Source organism: Gobio gobio (genome assembly GCF_949357685.1).
Source record: "Gobio gobio genome assembly, chromosome: 22".
Classification (NCBI taxonomy): Eukaryota; Metazoa; Chordata; class Actinopteri; order Cypriniformes; family Gobionidae; genus Gobio; species Gobio gobio.
In genome coordinates, this window is record NC_137118.1 from 38,142,166 (window position 1) to 38,161,828 (window position 19,663).

A 19,663-nucleotide genomic window follows, 5' to 3' on the forward strand; every position below is an offset into this window, starting at 1 on the left:
AACTGAGTGCGCCACCCTGGCCTCTTGTACTGTGCACACCACCCTTGCTTCCTGCCAGGGATCCGCACCCGTCTGACCTGTCTGGCTTCCAGAGACACCGGAACCCGCCTGGCCCATTCCTCCCGTCCCACCGTGGTCAGTCCCACCCTTCCCGCCCTGGTCAGTCCCTCCCGTCCCGCCTTGGTCAATCCCTCCCGTCCTGCCCCGCCCTGGTCAATCCATCCCGCCCTGGTCATCTGCTAGGGGTTCTGATTGGCCGGGCGCCAGGTGGCGTCCATTTGAGGGGGGTTGGTGGTAGTGTTAGAATTCTGTCACTTCTGTTTAGTATTTTCTTGGTTTGTGACAGAGCTCTGACACTTCTGGGTTTGTCTTGTTTTGTGTGAGCACATGACTGGTAATTGTTGCTAGTGCTTGTGATGTCATGTCTCCTGTCTATTGTCTAACACCGCCCTTCTTGTTACCTGATCATTGATTAATTTTCCCCACCTGTTCGCCCTCATCACCTGCTTTATTTGTTACCTATTTAGGCCCCGTCGTCATGGAGAAGCGTTTAGCTGTATATGTTAAAATTGTGTACTGTATCAGCGTTTCGTTCACACGGATCCGGCGTTTTGGGAGCATGAAACCGATATTTTTTTAAACCGGGTCCCAGAGTGGATAAATCTGAAAACGACACCCTTGCGTTTACGTGTGTACAGCCAATCTGTATATTTTGTGAAACGTGATGTCATCACACCACGTCTGCCACAGGAAAGACTAGAAAGGGATACAACTACGGGCACTGGGCATGCGCACATCAATATTGTGTCATTTAATGACTGTGTTTGCATTATTGTAAGGGTAGGTTTGGGGCAGGTGTAGGCTTTAATTAAACACATCTGGTAAGTAGCAAATGTATTTATTGTTATTTTATTGTGAGATTTTGCCTCACTTCCTACCATTGCTGTACCCCTTCTAGCCCCAACTCTTATTCTCCGCTTTTAGTGTATTTCTGTGGCAGAATTACAGCGCCACATACTGGCCTGGCATGTATACTACATCATTTTGAATCGTTTTTTTATTGCTCTTGTGTGTACGCAGATATTTCTTGAAACGAGGGGAAAAAAAGATTGGATAGGGAAAGCTCTGGCTTCGTGTGGACGGGGCCTTAGTCTCCTTGTGTTTGCTGTGCTAGTTCGTTGTCTTCTGTTCCCTGTCTTTTGTTCCTGATGGTTGTTCCCTGCCTGAAATTTTGTTTCTGATTCCTTGTATGTATTTCAGTTGGTTTAGTTTTCCCCCTCTTGGGTATTTTGTTTGTGTTCATTTTATTTTATTATCAATAAAGAGCCCATTTCCTCCTGCAAATTTGAGTCCTCGCTCCTTTTCACTCACACCAACCGTGACATAAACCAGTTGTAGGTATCCATCATATCAAAAGTTCAGACAATAAAATATGTATGTCATCCTTATGCAGCATCAGAGTGGGTTAAAAAGGGTGGGCCTGCCTGATCCAGACACTGTATAAATGAAAGGACAGTGAGGAGAGAATAACAAACTAATAACAGGAAGAGACTCACTCATGGCCTATGATACAGAGGATCATGAGACTCAATGCTGCTTTCCTGCCATCAACTCATCATGTATCAAGGGAACACGCTCCAGTTTTGAACATAATATCATTTACATTTTTGTATTATTGCTGTCAGCATGGACTGTGTTTCTGAACCTGCTGGTGATCATCTCCATCTCTCACTTCAAGAAGCTTCACACTCCAACCAACATGCTCATTCTCTCTCTGGCTGTGACCGATCTGCTTATTGGACTTATTGTGATACCAATAGAGGGCATTAAGCAAATTGAAACATGTTGGTACTTTGGAGACACTTACTGTGGACTGTTTGTAATTATTTTTAGTTTACTCCTTTCTACATCTCTTAGTAATTTAATTCTAATTGCTGTTGATCGTTATGTGGCTGTCTGTTACTCTTTACTGTACCCACAGAAAATAACCATAACTAAAACATTAATAAGCATCTGTCTCTGCTGGTTTTGCTGTTCAGTTTACAATATTTGGTATGGAATTAGTAATGGATATTTTAACATCTCAGAGAAAACAATGTGTTACGGCCAGTGTGTTGTTTTGATTACTCCTGCTTGGAGATTCACTGATTTGATCTTGTCCTTCTTATTTCCTTGTACTGTGATAATCACTGCATATTTGAGGATATTTTATGTTGCACATCAGCAAGTGAAGGTTATTAACTCTCAAATTAATGGAAATATAAAATGTGTAACGGAAGGTTCAGTTAGGAGGAAATCTGAGAGCAAAGCTGCTCTGACATTAGGAATCATTGTGACGGCTTATCTACGGTGCCCGAGACAGCTCAACGCGCTGCAAATGAAGAAAACACATGCAAATAGAAAAAACATCTTCTTCAGTTTGACAACACATGTGCTGCAAAAGTTCACGACACATGCAAATACAAAAACGCGCTGCAAAAGTTCACAACACATGCAAATAGAGAAACGCGCTGCAAACACTCACAACACATGCAAATAGAGAAACGCTGCAAAAGTTCACAACACATGCAAATAGAGAAACGCGGCAAAAGTTCACAACACATGCAAATACAAAAACGCGCTGCAAACATTCACAACACATGCAAATAGAGAAACGCTGCAAACATTCACAACACATGCAAATAGAGAAACGCTGCAAAAGTTCACAACACATGCAAATAGAGAAACGCGCTGCAAAAGTTCACAACACATGCAAATAGAGAAACGCTGCAAACATTCACAACACATGCAAATAGAGAAACGCTGCAAAAGTTCACAACACATGCAAATACAAAAACGCGCTGCAAACATTCACAACACATGCAAATAGAGAAACGCTGCAAACATTCACAACACATGCAAATAGAGAAACGCTGCAAAAGTTCACAACACATGCAAATAATGAAACGCGCTGCAAAAGTTCACAACACATGCAAATAGAGAAACGCGCTGCAAAAAGTTCACAACACATGCAAATACGCGCTGCAACACATTCCAGGCCCGGCGAACTGGCCCTTTCTGCAATGATCTGAATGATGATGATGATGATTAGGCTACTTTTAGAGTTAAATTAGTATTTTAATTTGCACTACAATAATTTATAGTGCATCACATAACTGACGCGCTGTAATAAGATTAGGTAACTCCTCATTAAAAAAAAAAAAAAAAAACTTGTATAACACCTATCTGTTCTCATTTATTTTAACTACGGGCCACAAGGGAAATATTAATATATTTAGGTTAAATAGTGTTATCAGAACATGTTGAAGAAGAGCTTGCATCGCTGACTTAGTTTCACTTTCTGCAGTGAATAATTAATTGGGATTTGAGTCATAAAATCAAGGAAATTATAAAAAATATATATTATTTATTATTAATAATTTATTAATAATATTTTTTAACACAAAATAATACCCCAAATCGTTTGTCCTGGCGCCGGGACTGGCATACCAAAACAAAAGTGTCAAGGGAACACCAACAATTGACGAACATTAGTCTTCGGTGGGGTGCACCTGAAAGGTGTTTGTTTGTTTATTTTAACATTCTGATCGTATGTGCATTATGAGCAGGCCTATTTGCAGTGCGTTTTTGTATTTGCATGTGTTGTGAACTTTTGAAGCGTTTCTCTATTTTCATGTGTTGTGAACTTTTGCAGCGCGTTTCTCTATTTTCATGTGTTGTGAACTTTTGCAGCGCGTTTCTGTATTTTCATGTGTTGTGAACTTTTGCAGCGCGTTTCTCTATTTTCATGTGTTGTGAACTTTTGCAGCGCGTTTTTGTATTTGCATGTGTTGTGGACTTCTTGCTGCGCGTTTCTATATTTGCATGTGTTGTGGACTTCTTGCTGCGCGTTTCTCTATTTGCATGTGTTGTGGACTTCTTGCTGCGGGTTTTTGTATTGGCATGTGTTGTGGACTTCTTGCTGCGCGTTTCTCTATTTGCATGTGTTGTGGACTTCTTGCTGCGCGTTTCTCTATTTGCATGTGTTGTGGACTTCTTGCTGCGCATTTCTCTACTTGCATGTGTTGTGGACTTTTGCAGCGCATGTGTTGTAAAACTGATGAAGATGTTTTCTTTATTTGCTGGTGTTTTTTCTATTTGCATGTGTTTTCTTCATTTGCAGCGCGTTGAGCTCTCTCGGCCACCGTACTTATCTGCTTGGCTGGATTCCATTCTATATCTGTTCTATAACAAAAACCACAGCAATGTCATCCACTATAATGACATTGCTAGTATGGACCTTTCATTTAAACTCAGGTCTGAATCCTATTGTATATGCTTTATTTTACCGCTGGTTTAAAATATCAGTTAAACACATCTTAACTCTTAGAATATTTCAGCCAGCATCCTCTCTGATGGACATTTTTACAGATTATCATTCATGATTGTAAGGGGGGTGAGGTGGGGGTAGGATGAAATGAATGTGAATGATAACTGAAGCTGTCAAATACTGCATAGTATCTTTTTGTGTTCCAAGGCGGCATGACATGTACCCTTTATAGATAATGCAATCCTTTTAGTGATGAAAAAGTAAATTCAAGATGTGGACAAAGTGATAGAAATGTTTATAGTACTTATATAAACTTATCTCATCCAGTATTTAAATGCAGAAATACAAAATAGTGCAGTGTAATAAAAAAAATAGACTGTTACTGTATTTGTTCATCTTTGTTAACGTTAGTTAATATAAATACAGCTGTTCATGTTAGTTCACAGTGCATTAACTAATGTTAACAAGATTTTAATAAAGCAAATTGTAAATGTTGAAATTAACACTAACAAAGATAAATAAATGCTTTATAAGTGCAGTTCATTATTAGTTAATGTTAACTAATGTAGTTAATAATGTTAACTAATGAGCCTTATTGTAAAGTGTTACCATATATATATATATATATATATATATATATATATATATATATATATATATATATATATATATATATATATATATATATATATATATATATATATATATATATATATATATATATAATTTTATTCTGGGCAAAACATTGCATGAAGCCATTCCTGGAAATGATGAGGAGAGCAGAAAGATTTTTACCCATCTGCTGAAATAATACAGGAACAGTATTTTACATATTTGATAGTTGCACACAATTGTAAGATAACATAGCTTAATACAATTGACAATACATTGAAGAGGTAAACAAGATTACACTACTAGCCTAGAATCACTGACATCCATCAGCTAAGTTGTAGCTGAGGTTAGAGGCAGGGCAAGCATTAACAAGGTGGCTGAATGATAAATGAATTAGAGTGAATTTAAAGTTCTACCAGAAAGACTCAGAGATAGGATGATGAATGAAGCATACATTTATTAACAGCCCAGCAAGCATAATAAAGTTTTGGCATAGGCCCCGTCCATAGTTAGTAATCCGAGGGTAGCGGATCAGCATATCCCTGCCTGAAGATGAAGGCAGGGGCGCAGCCGACCCCCCTTTTGAGGTATGGACGGAACCATCCTGGTGGTGGTGGGGAGGGTGGAGGTTGTTGTCGCATCGGCATCTGCGAACTCAAACATGTGTAAGTACGACCTTTATACAGAAAATATGAAGACGTGATTGGATAGAGATTAAGTTAATAAGTGACGAAGTGATTAAGTCTTCCTGGCAGAACTTAAGCTGAAGCTTCCATGGAACCTATTATGCATAAATTCACTTTTACATGGTGTTTGAACATAAATGTGTGTTGGCAGTGTGTGAACACAACCACCCTATAATGAACAAAAAAATATATATATATATTTTTTAAATCCACACAAATCATAAGCACTGTCTCAGATCAAGCCGTTCGCAGATTCTGGGCAGTGACGTCATTTTGCGCAGGCCCCTCCTACGACTGTTGATGGACACTGCTGTTTCAGCATAGACCCGCAATGGGTGAGCAGTACACAATCCACTATTGTTTTAAAGGTCCCATGGCATGAAATTTTCATTTTATGAGTTTTTTAACATTAATATGTGTTCCAGTAGCCTGTATATGGTCCCTAGGTGGCTAGAAATTTCGATAGGTTTAAAATTTCTGGCTGTCCTGCTCTGCCTTTTATTAAATTATAGCTCAGACGAGCTGATCGGAAATCTTCCCTGTTATGTCGTCATATGAGAAAAGGTAACCTCCCCGTCCTCTGCTTTGCCCACCCAGAGAATTTAGAGAAAATGAATTCAGTTTGTCGCGATGTCAGCACAGGCTTTACAAACAGACTTTTACCATATGGATTCGACAGCACCGCCACAAACAGTGAGTAACAGTGTTCATTAATGCCTGATCTGTGATCAGTGATTTCTGATGTGTTTCTGACTTCGTCGGTACGTTCTGATGAGTCGTCTCCATTCCCTCCTTTAGGAAATGAGGGTTACATACGTAACCGAGACGGTTTCCTGTTTTTGGTGCATGCTTCCTTTGTTCTGGTTTTCCTGTGTTAATTACCGTGTTTGTTGCCTTGGTTCCTTATTCAGTTACACATGTGGTTCATTTAGTTAATTAGTTTGGTCTATTTAAGCTCTGTGTTTTGTTCTGTTCATTCCATCATCACAGCTATAGCTATGCTTGGTTGTTCTGTTAACCCCCTGGGGCCAAACCACTTCGCTTTTTTTCTTAGTGCGAAAGAGACTCAAATAACTCTGTCGATTTTTTTCAAACATATAAATGTAATACATCATTCAAAACTGTTAAGTTACTTTTATTTGAGTATACTCACAATAAAAACAAAAGGCTGTGCTTTTCGTAACAAAAAAGAAAACAAACATATTACACATTCTGCCATCTGTCTCACAGTAATGTCTGTTCTGAAATGCGTTTAAAAAAAATTAACTGTAACTTAGTGAATGCTTGCCACACAGACATGAGAGATCTTTTTTTATGTGTGTTTTGTGGCCTTATTTCAGTGACTTAAATGTTTTGTTTTTTCAAAAACCACGCATAAACGTTATTCTCTCAAAAATACAAACATATACATACATTTTGCTCACATATTATGGTAGCCCAGTTCGTGCCAAATACCGTGTAATGACACTTTTGCTATTCATATTAAATATCACGGCATGTCAAAACTTCTAAAGGGCCCCAAATCTGCCTCAGATCTAGAGGGTTAATGTAGAAGAGTTTGTTCCTGAATGTTTTGTTTATTTTAAGATCTTGTAAATAAAGTTAAGCTGCTGCAATTAGATCAATTTACCTCATCTTTGCAACGCAGCCGTTATAGCACTTTAGCTATGCTCATTATTCTTTCCAATGTCAGGGAATGTCCTTAAACACTAAACAAGGAAATATCATAGCTTCTGTTCTCTTCTTTTTAAACCGTTCTCTTGGCCATTTTGAAGAGCACGCAAAAAAAATGAAAGGTCTGTTTACAGCGATTACAAAATTGGGTTCTCTTTCAGTCAGTCACTACGCATTACCTCAGTGACTGACAAAATGGGGGTTTCGCTAGAGAGCCCTATCACCTTTGAGTATTAAGCCGCGTTTCCACCGAAATTACCCGGAACTATTTGTACCAGGAACTTTTTTCCCAGGAACTTTTTCTCCCCCAGACCTGCTACTTTCTGCGTTTCCACCGCGGTCTAAAGTACCGGGAAGATTAGGCAAATTAGCCCGGTGACGTGAGAATGCGCGCGGCTGCTCCTCCCAGTCACCGACGGACATGAATCACTTTTGCGCGATACTGTCTGCAACAATAACAAGTGGAGAAGATGCAAGCATCGCTGCTTTTGCATACACATTACCAACACAGCTTATTTAAACGTGCACTTTCACCTGGTTTGACCATTTTAATGCAAAATGGGATGATGGGCAATCCAAAATCTGAATGTGTTGTAATAGCTCAATTCCAAAATATTTTCTATAAAAGGATAATGAGGTCAGTCATTCATGACAGATGTGTGAAAAGTTAATTGAATGAAAACAATAGACTGAATTAAGCGGTTGAAAGATTAGATACTAGACTGCAAGTATTTATTTATCACAATAACATCTCTTAGCATTCACTAAAAAAAAAAAAATCACATGACTAGTATTACAATATGCTTCATTAAATGCATAATTTTAGAGACTTCTTCCTCAAATTTAAAATGAAGCAGGACCACACGTATGGCTTCACTTAAGTTGTGGTTATAAGTTATTATACTACATTCACATAGTTATACATTTAAAAATATAATATTTGACTTTCGGTCATGACCCAAAGCTCATGACCATAGGTGAGAGTAGGAACGTAGATTGACCGGTAAATCGAGAGCTTCGCCTTACGGCTTATTCATTCATTAAATGCATAATTTTAGAGACTTCTTCCTCAAATTTAAAATGAAGCAGGACCACACGTATGGCTTCACTTAAGTTGTGGTTATAAGTTATTATACTACATTCACATAGTTATACATTTAAAAATATAATATTTGGGTTTTCTAGATATGTTTATGTGCATATTCAGAAAGACTTGCGAGCAGCAGCCCTTTTATTTGCTTCCAACACTACAATTAGAAAGTGGTTATATAGTTAGAATGTGGAAATTAAAAAGACACAGTGACATTTTACACATTTGACTTTATTTTAGACAGATTAGTTCTTACAAAATTAAAATAAGTGTGCAAAGACAAATAAATTACTAGAACATCCATCCATCCATCCATCCATCCATCTTCTACCGCTTTATCCGGGGCCGGGTCGCGGGGGCAGCAGTCTAAGCAGAGATGCCCAGACTTCCCTCTCCCTAGACACTTCCTCTAGCTCTTCCGGGGGGACACAGAGGCGTTCCAAGGCCAGCCGGGAGACATAGTCCCTCCAGCGTGTCCTTGGTCTTCCCCGGGGCCTCCTCCCGGTTGGACATGCCCGAAACACCTTCCCGGGAAGGCGTTCAGGAGGCATCCGGAACAGATGCCCGAGCCACCTCAGCTGTCCCCTCTCGATGTGGAGGAGCAGCAGCTCTACTCCGAGTTCCTCCCGAGTGACTGAGCTTCTCACCCTATCTCTAAGGGAGCGCCCAGCCACCCTGCGGAGAAAACTCATTTCGGCCGCCTGTATCCGGGATCTTGTCCTTTCGGTCATGACCCAAAGCTCATGACCATAGGTGAGAGTAGGAACGTAGATTGACCGGTAAATCGAGAGCTTCGCCTTACGGCTTAGCTCTTTCTTCACCACGACAGACCGGTACATCGACCGCATTACTGCAGAAGCTGCACCGATCCGTCTGTCAATCTCCCGTTCCATCCTCCCCTCACTCGTGAACAAGACCCCTGGATACTTGAACTCCTCCACTTGGGGCAGGAACTCTCCACCAACCTGAAGTGGGCAAGCCACCCTTTTCCGACTGAGGACCATGGCCTCGGATTTGGAGGTGCTGATCCCCATCCCAGCCGCTTCACACTCGGCTGCAAACCGTGTTAGAAGGGGCCAACACGACAACGTCATCCGCAAAGAGCAGAGACGAAACCGTGTGGTCCCCAAACCTGACACCCTCCGGCCCTTGGCTGCGCCTAGAAATTCTGTCCATAAAAATTATGAACAGAACCGGCGACAAAGGGCAGCCCTGCCGGAGTCCAACATGCACCGGGAACAAGTCTGACTTACTGCCGGCAATGCGGACCAAACTCCTGCTTCGGTCATACAGGGACCGGACAGCCCTCAGCAAAGGACCCCGGACCCCATATTCCCCCAGCACCCTCCACAGGACGCCGCGAGGGACACAGTCGAATGCCTTCTCCAAATCCACAAAACAAATGTGGACTGGTTGGGCAAACTCCCATGAACCCTCCAGCACCCTGTAGAGGGTATAGAGCTGGTCCAGTGTTCCACGACCAGGACGAAAACCACACTGTTCCTCCTGAATCCGAGGTTCCACTGTCGGCCGAATTCTCCTCTCCAGTACCCTGGCATAGACTTTCCCGGGGAGGCTGAGAAGTGTGATCCCCCTATAGTTGGAACACACCCTCCGGTCCCCCTTCTTAAAAAGAGGGACCACCACCCCGGTCTGCCATCCCAGAGGCACTGTCCCCGACCGCCACGCGATGCTGCAGAGGCGTGTCAGCCAAGACAGCCCTACAACATCCAGGGACTTGAGGTACTCAGGGCGGATCTCATCCACCCCCGGTGCCTTGCCACCGAGGAGTTTCTTGACCACCTCTGTGAATTCAGCTTGGGTGATGGACGAGTCCTCCTCTGAGCCCCCAGCCTCTGCTTCCTCGATGGATGACGTGACGGTGGGATTGAGGAGATCCTCGAAGTATTCCTTCCACCGTCCGACAACATCCCCAGTTGAGGTCAACAGCCGGCCATCGCCACTGTAAACAGCGTTGGTAGGGCACTGCTTCCCCCTCCTGAGGCGCCGGACGGTTTGCCAGAATCTCTTCGAGGCCAGCCGATAGTCCTTTTCCATGGCCTCACCGAACTCCTCCCAGGCCCGAGTTTTTGCCTCCACAACCACCCGGGCTGCAGTCCGTTTAGCCTGCCGGTACCCGTCAGCTGCCTCGGGAGTCCCACAAGCCAGCCAGGCCCGATAGGACTCCTTCTTCAGCTTGACGGCATCCCTTACTTTCGGTGTCCACCACCGGGTTCGGGGATTGCCGCCTCGACAGGCACCGGAGACCTTGCGTCCACAGCTCCGAGCAGCCGCTTTGACAATGGAGGTGGAGAACATGGTCCACTCGGACTCAATATCTCCAGCCTCCCTCGGGATCTGGTCGAAGTTCTGCCGGAGGCAGGAGTTGAAGATCTCTCTGACAGGAGACTCAGCCAAACGTTCCCAGCAGACCCTCACAGTACGTTTGGGTCTACCGAGTCTATCCAGCTTCCTCCCCCGCCATCGGATCCAACTCACCACCAGGTGGTGATCAGTTGACAGCTCCGCCCCTCTCTTCACCCGAGTGTCCAAGACATACGGCCACAGGTCAGATGAAACGACCACAAAGTCGATCATTTACCTACGACCTAGGGTGTCCTGGTGCCATGTGCACTGATGGACACCCTTATGCTTGAACATGGTGTTCGTTATGGACAAACTGTAACTAGCACAGAAGTCCAATAACTGAACACCACTCGGGTTCAGATCCGGGGGGGCCGTTCCTCCCAATCACGCCCCTCCAGGTTTCACTGTCATTGCCCACGTGGGCGTTGAAGTCCCCCAGTAGAACGACGGAGTAATCGGAGTAATAGATCCGAGCTTAAAACTGCACATTTTGTTTACACAGACTATCCTCGCCTCATAACGAAGCCGTGAGCTCTTATCTGCTTGGAGCGATTTCCGCGAGTCCAGATTTAACCGCTGATCACGACGAAATTGTGTGTAAGTAATGCTGCGTTCCAGGCAGGTTTTTGAGCCCGTAAGTTACAACTTCAAACCACGACTCACGACTTTGTAGTGTTCCAAGGCAAAGTCACGCCAAACTGCCTGAGCGCAAGAAATTGTGTGGTAGTTTGATGTAAACAAAGCGTGGCGGACTGTACGGGGTGTATGCTCATTTACAATCATTTCTATCGCCAAAGGTGCTTACTCCTTGCTTATTTGAGGGAAACGGAGGAGAAAAACAGCGCAGACGGCAAGAAAAGCTGTTATACCTTTTATTTTACGTTATTTGTATATTTGTTTCATAAACACTGCATCCGTAGGGGGCTGCCATTGTTGCTTCGCGGGCTATGTGACGTCAAAACTTGTAACTGGGAGTACATCTATCTAGTACGAGTTCACGGGTGGGAAGTCACGGGTTTGACTGCCGTTCCAGTCCACTTTCACGGGTAGAAGGTTGGAAAAACACGGGTTACGGGTTGCCTGGAACACGGCATAACTTCTAATGTGTTTTTCTTTCCTTGTTTAATTTTACCGTGACTGTTTTTATTAATACCAGTCTCATGTAATTGTTTTCCAGCTGCCTGTAAGACGTATTATGAATCGACACGCCGGAGCGTCAGATACAAACAACCTGAACTTACATCGCAGGCGGAAACTGCGAAGTTTAGCTCGGAGTCGATCAAGAAGAAAAAGGGTAAGGTTTATTATATTAGATCCGTTTTTTGTCAATGTGAGTATTTTTCAGGTTGCTTATTGTCTTTATGGATTGTATTACAGTTGCTGGAAGCGAGAGTGTGCTGGCTGAGGATGAGGTGGACATTTGGAAGTCCGCGACCATTGAACTCATGTCTGACGAGGAGACGGCTTTGTTGACGGGGTGTCTGGATGGATTGTGCGGCCACCGCCCTCTCGCAGCCTGGAGCACGCCAAACTTTACATTACATTACGAGACATTACTGCTGCACTGTACATAGTTGTGTGTTTAACAATAAAGCTCTTTCTTTGAATAAACAGCTGTGTTTTATAAATGAAGCCCTTTCTTTGAATGAACAGCTGTATGCTTATAAATGAAGCTCTTTCTTTGAATAAACGGCACGGTCCGTATAATTTTCCCACATATTCCTTGATGGTATGAATACTTCATAGCACAATAACATTAATATAAAACAAATTATTACAACATAAATTATATATTTATTATTATTATTGGGGTTTACATTTATAATGAGCCAGGGGGACCAATAATGATTGGTTTGCAGTGATCTGCCAACCAATCACGAGGGATTTTTCTTTTTTAAATGTAGTGGCTTCAGCCAATAGTGAGTGAGTAAATTCAAGTCTGGCCGTTGACTCTCTGGTTTCGCTGCTATTCATATGCTAATTAGAGGCGTCGCACCTCCGCGCGGTCTCTCAGCGGGGGGCTCTCCACCTACGTCATGGTTCGTTTACAACAATTTGTGGCACAGACGAACGCGACGTTCGCTGCCTCTAAATTGTCGAAAACTGCCGAAAATTAGGGAGATTTCCGGGAGTATACAGGCGTTTACGGGGTCGAAAATCCCACTTTTCATGCAGTGTGCACCATTGCGTCCAGTCCGAGAGGAGCTGGAGGCGTTAGGGAGAACCACAGATGACAATGGGTGTTCTTGTGAGTTGCAAACAGGTCCACTTGGGCCCTGCCGAACTTCTCCCAAAGGAGCTCCACCACCTTGGTGTGAAGTCTCCATTCCCCGGGCCTCGGCCCCTGTCTCGACAGGATGTCTACTTCCACATTCAACCGCCCAGGAATGTACATAGCCCTCACTGAGAGAAGTTTCCCCTGGGACCAGAGGAGAATAAGGCGTGCCAGCTTGTACAACTGACGAGACCTCAGACCCCCCTGATGGTTGATATAGGAGACCACCGATGTGCTGTCTGTGTGAACAAGCACATGATGGCCCCTGAAATACGCCAGCATTTCTGGACAATTTCTAGACAATTTATGTGCCACTAATGATGGTGGTCCTGCCATAAGCCCTGGGCAGAGCGACCACTCATGGTCGCCCCCCAGCCCGTAAGGGAGGCATCCGTGCTCAGAGATACCCGCTGGCACGGTGCCCCCAGTAATGGGCCTTGGGCCAGAAACCAAGGATCCTTCCACATGACCAAGGAGCGGAGACATCGCCACGATACTTTGATCACCCGAAAGGGATTTCCCCTTGGAGTAAAAACCTCTGGTTTTGAGCCACCACTGTAACGGTCTCATCTACAACAGGCCGCACGGAATGATATTGGACGCTGCTGCCATGAGACCCAACAGTCTCTGAAACTGCTTTACAGTAAGTGACTGCTCTAGCTTCACCCCTCTCACGGCCGAGTGGATCGATCCTATGCGAGGCTCTGATAAGCGGGCCCGCATAGAGACTGAATCCCAACTAGATACGTTATTCTCTGGACCGGAGAAAGAACGCTCTTCTTGGAGTTGAGCCTCAGCCCTAACTTCCTCATGTGCGCGAGCACAACATCTCGATGTTGAGCCGTGAGACGAGCTGACTGTGCTAGGATCAGCCAGTCGTCGATGTAATTGAGAATGCGAATCCCCTGCATGCGCAAGGGGACTAACGCAGCGTCCACACACTTCGTGAACGTGCGGGGTGAAAGGGCTAGACCGAAGGGAAGTACCCGATATTGATACGCTTCTCCCTTGAAAGCGAACCTCAGGTACTTCCTGTGCTGCGGAAGGATGGAGACATGGAAATACGCATCTTTGAGATCTATCGATTTGTGACAAACCAGTCCTCGGACCTGATCTGAGACACGATCTGTTTGAGTGTGAGCATCCTGAACTTGAGCTTCGCTACGGCCCTGTTCAGGACGCAAAGATCCAAGATAGGGCGCAGCCCTCCATCCTTCTTTGGCACTATGAAGTATCGGCTGTAAAAGCCTGACTCCCTGTCTGGCGGGGGAACCTTTTCTATAGCCCCCTTCTGCAGCAGAGTCTGTACTTCTTGAGACATAACCAGAGCCTGCTCGGGACCCACCACTGGCAGGAAGCGCTCATCGAGCCTGCTTTTAACTGAGGCGCGCTCCTGATTAATATCTTGCGCAGGCCAGTCGATGTTCAATCTGGCCACCGCTCTGCTCAAAACCTCAAAAGCTCCTCACTTTTGAAGTGAGGTTTGAAGTGGCGAATCTTCAACCCCCGGATCGATACTGCAGATATCAACCTCCTCAGAGCCGATCATTTACCTACGACCTGAACCCAGAGAAGCGGCCGCGGATCTGACGGGAGAAGGCTGAGATAGGGCGGGGCCCGTCTCAAACCCACCCGACAGATTCATTTTCGAACCCCACGCAAAGAGCTGCCGCTGTGCCTCGGCAACAGCGGGGCCCGAGCCACGGGGAGCGTAAACCGGGACGACCTCCTCGAAGAGCGCCCGGCGGGATCGCAGCACACGCAAAGGCATCACCTCACAATGCTCGCATCCGGCACCCTCGAGTGCCGACTGCGCGTGCTGCTCACCCAGACAAACAACACACATTAGATGTGTATTCCCACTCGTGATGTAATATGAGCAGGGAGGAACACATCTAGTGAACTGCTGTTCACTCGCCATTCTCTCTCACAAAAGTCAGTGTGCATGTACTTGTATAAAACAAGAAAGTCTGAACTCGGACACAATACACAGAGCTGACAATTTGGACAAAAGACACAGAGCGCTTGCTGAAGACAACAGAAGCTATGGGTGTGTGTTTCCGGGGATGCTTTATACTTTCCGGTCGATGATGTCACCCGCCTATGACGTTCTGTCTCTCTATTGGACTGATGACATACATTCACAACGCAATCACGCAGAGGCGTTCCCAAAGCGCTGACGCAGCTCGAGTTCCCATGAAGGGGAACTAATATTTCCCTGGTCACCAGGGTGGTGTAGTCAGCTACATCTTAGAGAGTCTTTACGTATGAGTGCAGTCTCAATCAGTTGTTAAGCATGTAATGTCATTATACAAATAAACTTAAAAAGTAATGGATCAGAAACCAATGGAATGGCATCATTCTCAAATTATTCAAAAGTACTTTTTGTTTAGTTGTGATCATTTTTTAAAGTTTTCATTTATAAAAACACTTGGGGTTACTTGACTGTAACCCTGTTCCCTGATAAAGCGGAACGAGATGCTGCATAAGCTTATGCAAATGGGAAATGTCTTTGACATAACCAGCTATGAAAATAGTGTGAAAACACGTCAATAAAATTGACCCGGAGGTATTTATAGCCTCGGCCGGTGACGTCATAGGCACACCTGCTGCACGAGGCTATAAATAGATGAGCTTCAGCTGGAGCAAACCAGATCTTCTTTGTTTGAAGGCCAGTCCTGAAGCATCATCAGTACGGCCTAGCAATGCAGCATCTCGTTCCGCTTTATCAGGGAACAGGGTTACAGTCAAGTAACCCCAAGTGTTCCCTTTCAAAAGCTACACTCAATGCTGCATCAGCTTATGCAAATGGGAATGAGAATACCCACGCCGCCGTGCTTGATGGTGCCTGGACCCCTTACGGTTGTGTAGGTGTGCACAAGAACGCAAGAAGCCTCAGGCATTAGCTTGTGATGTCGACTCAAGGACATGAGAGCCCAGAGTGGCATGAGCATCCAAGCTATAAAGTCTTAAGAATGTGTGTGGAGAGGACCAACCTGCTGCATCACAGACACTTTGTAAGGGAGCACCCCTTGCTAACGCAGTAGAAGAGGCGACTCCCCTGGTGGAGTGAGCCCTTAATCCTATAGGTGAAGCTTGACCGAGCACCTCATAGGCAAGAGCAGTAGCATCCCTGACCCAATGTGACATTGTTTGATGGTGGCAGAACCTCTGTTACGGCCCCCATGGCAAACAAACAGTTGCTCTGACTTACGCCACTGGCTAGTGCGGTGGACGTAGGCCTGAAGAGCATGGACTGGACACAGTCTATGAAGATTCTCCTGATCCGGCATTGTGAACGGCAGAGGGCAGAAGGTTTCAAGAGTGACAGGATGTACAGTCGACAAAGGAACCTTAGGCAGGTAGACAGGGTGGGGATGCAAAATCACTTTCACCAAACCTGGGGCAAAGTCTAAGCAGGATGGCGATATTGACAGAGCCTGCATGTCCCCAATTCTTTTCAGAGAAGTTATAGCCATAAGAAAAACCATCTTTAGAGTCAGAAGTTCGTCAGACGCTGATTCTAGAGGTTCAAAGGGGGTCTCAACCAGACCCTCGAGGGCTAAAACTAAGTCCCATGAAGGGATCTTGGCTCTTAATGGAGGCCACAACTGCCTGGCACAACAAAGTGAGCAGGCAGAAGATGCCTCCCAAGCGGCACCCCATCCACCAGGGCATGGCAAGCCAAAAGAGCGGCCACATAAACCCTGAGAGTGGAGGGGCAAGCTAATGTTTCAAAGGGGGTCTCAACCAGACCCTCGAGGACTAAAGCTAAGTCCCATGAAGGGATCTTGGTTCTAACAGGTGGCCTCAACCGCCTACCCCATGAATGAAGCGAGCGAGTAGAGGATGTCTCCCAAGCGGCACCCCATCCACCAAGGCGTGGCAAGCCGAAAGAGCGGCCACATGAACCCTGAGAGTGGAGGGGCAGGTGCCTGATGACAACTTTTCTTGCAGAAAATCCAGAACTGAAGTTACCTGGCAGTTGACTGAATCTACATTGTGTCGTACACCACCTTTCAAAGACACCCCATTTATTAGCATAAACTTTCAGAGTGGAGGAAGCTCTAGCACATAGGATGGTCTCAATAACTGCAGGCGAAAGCCCCGTGTCCCTCAGTTGGTGCCCTTCAGGGGCCAAACATGAAGGTTCCACAGGTCGGGCCTGGAATGGAATATCGTGCCCTCTGCCTGAGACAGAAGGTCCCTCCTCGCCGGAATCGCCCGAGGTGAGCCGTTGAGGAGAGACACTATCTCCGAGAACCAAACCCTGTTTGACCAACGCAGCGCTATCGATAAGAAGCAAGACCCTTGTTGGCGAACCCCGGCTAGAACTCCCAGGAGCAGAGCGACTGGAAGGAGGGCATACAGACACATTTTTGGCCATGAATGAACCATCACATCCAGACCCATCGGGGCTGGGTGACAGAGAGAAGCAGGGACATTGCACTGTCTGAGAAGAGGCGAAGAGGTCCACTCCCTGTGGTCAGCTCTGTAAAATCTGATCCAGATCTGCTTGAGTACTTCTGGGTGGAGTTTCCACCCCCCCATCTGTAACTCTGTCTGGACAGTAAATCTGCTCCCACATTCAACCGCCCTTGAATGTACACTGCTCGAGTGACAGGAACTTGTTCTGAGCCCAGAGAAAAATCTGTCTCGCTATTCTGGTAGCGTGAGCACAGACCCCCCTGGTGATTATATACAAGATATTTAGCTGTACTGTCCACCCGCACTAGGACATGACAGCCCCTCAATTGGGGGAGAAAGTATTTCAGGGCCAGAAATACAGCCGTCAACTCGAGGCAGTTGATGTGCCAACTGAGTTGATGACCCTCCCATTCCCGTTGGGCTGGACGACCACTTAAGGCCGCACCCCAGCCCGTCAGGGAAGCGTCCGTCGTTAGCAACTTGCGACGACAAGGTACGCCTAGAGCGGGACCCAAGGCAAAAACCGGGGTCTGAACCACATAGTTAGTGTACGAAGCCACATGGCGCGCCACTTTATTTGCCTGAGGATTGACCCTAAGTCCTCTGGCTTTGAGCCACAACTGAAACGGTCTTATGTGCAACAACCCCAAAGGGAAACCCGTGGATGCTGATGCCATTAGACCTAACACTCTGGTGCTGATGATCAGTAAGATCTTGGTCTAGCCTGACTTTGCTCAGGGAATACTGAATGGTCTTGATTCAAGCGGGAAACCATTGTGCCCACCTTGCGACCAAAAACCGAACAAACCCTAGATCAGTCGTTCTCTGGGCAGGAGAAAGAACACTTTTCTTGGTGTTGAGTCTCAACCCTAGAGAAACTAGATGAGCCAACACACTGTGTTGAAGCACCATCTCATGTGATTGTGCTAATTTTAGCAATCGCCTTTGTAATTCAAAATTTGAATGCCCCGGAATCCCAATGGAGCCGGTAATACATCCATACATTTTGTTTATGTGCGGTTACAAGGCTAGCCAAATGGAAGACCCGAAATTGGTAAGCTTTTGCCCCCAAGAGCGAACCTCAGGAACTTCCTGTGTTGTGGCAGACTTTATATGAGAATACATGCGTCCTTCGGATCAATCGTGCCGAATCCAATCACAATGTTGAATATGCGACATGACCGCCTTCACTGTAACATCTTGACCTTGAGTACTTTAACAGCTTCACGGTTTAAGACTCGAAGATCTGAGATTAGACACCCCCCCACCCTACTGGGGACCAGGAAGTAACTGCTGTCACTTGTGACAGTACGAACGCCAACTCCGCCTTCACGGAAGTGGAGACCACGCCGTTCAAACAAGGAGGATGACAAATAAATTAGTTTACTAATTTTACCGTGCTTAACAACCATGCAGAAACGCCTGGCAGAAGTTCACACGCTGCCTGAGACTCTGAGAGTGACAATTTTAACACTTCCTGTTGAGGGGATGTTAGACGTTCTATGTCCTGGATGATAGCAGGATTTAAACACTGAACGTCTAACATTTCACTGGAAACCACTGCCCCCCCGAATCACCAGAGGCGGCGGGGATGGAGTAGTTTTGAGGATAACGGGGTGGGGCGAGCAAATGTTTGACACGCCCTGTCCCGTGGGGGCAGACTGGGCACCAGACCACCGGACTTCTTATATTGACGAGGTCTGCCCTGGGAGGTTGTTGAGGATGACGAGCCGGTCTCCAGTCTTTACGAGGGAGAGCGCGACTCGCCACACTCTGCTTATTACCCCCCTAAATCTTGAAGGACTGAAGAGAGGTTGTGTGGCTGATAGCCCCTCCCCTTGAGTGCATTGAGGAAGAAACTGAGTGAACACTTCATGTTTCTTCCACTCCTTTAAATCTGGCCACTACAGAGTTAACTGAGTCACCAAATGAACCACTCAAATCCTTCAGAAGGTCAGCCTGATATGCTTGCAAGACAGCCATAGTGTGCAGCGCAGCACCAGCCTGTCCCTTTATATTTATTATTCTTATATAAATCATATACAATATATATTCCATATAAAATAATATATTATATATATATATATATATATATATATTCCATATAAAATAATATACAATATACAATTCATATATATAAGCTTTGCCCATGACAGCCGACGTTTATTTTCTACATGGCTTTATGGGGAGGTATGTCTCTTTAATGAAAATGCAGACCCAGG

At 45.3% G+C, this 19,663-nt stretch overlaps 2 protein-coding genes across 2 annotated transcripts in view; one reads left to right on the forward strand and one right to left on the reverse strand.

Moving 5' to 3' along the window:
* LOC307119133 (trace amine-associated receptor 13c-like) overlaps window positions 1–13,803 on the forward strand; it is a gene marked incomplete at both ends in the record, with an annotated part of 103,551 nt that extends 89,748 nt beyond the window's left edge. Inside the window, 2 exons of the mRNA XM_079805212.1 lie at window positions 1,642–2,349; window positions 13,674–13,803. Of these exons, the coding sequence (XP_079661338.1) occupies window positions 1,642–2,349; window positions 13,674–13,803 (838 nt within the window). The remainder of the gene's footprint in view (window positions 1–1,641; window positions 2,350–13,673) is intronic.
* Window positions 1–19,663, reverse strand: part of LOC307118620 (trace amine-associated receptor 13c-like) — a gene marked incomplete at both ends in the record, with an annotated part of 186,017 nt that overhangs the window by 163,057 nt on the left and 3,297 nt on the right. The window lies entirely within an intron of this gene.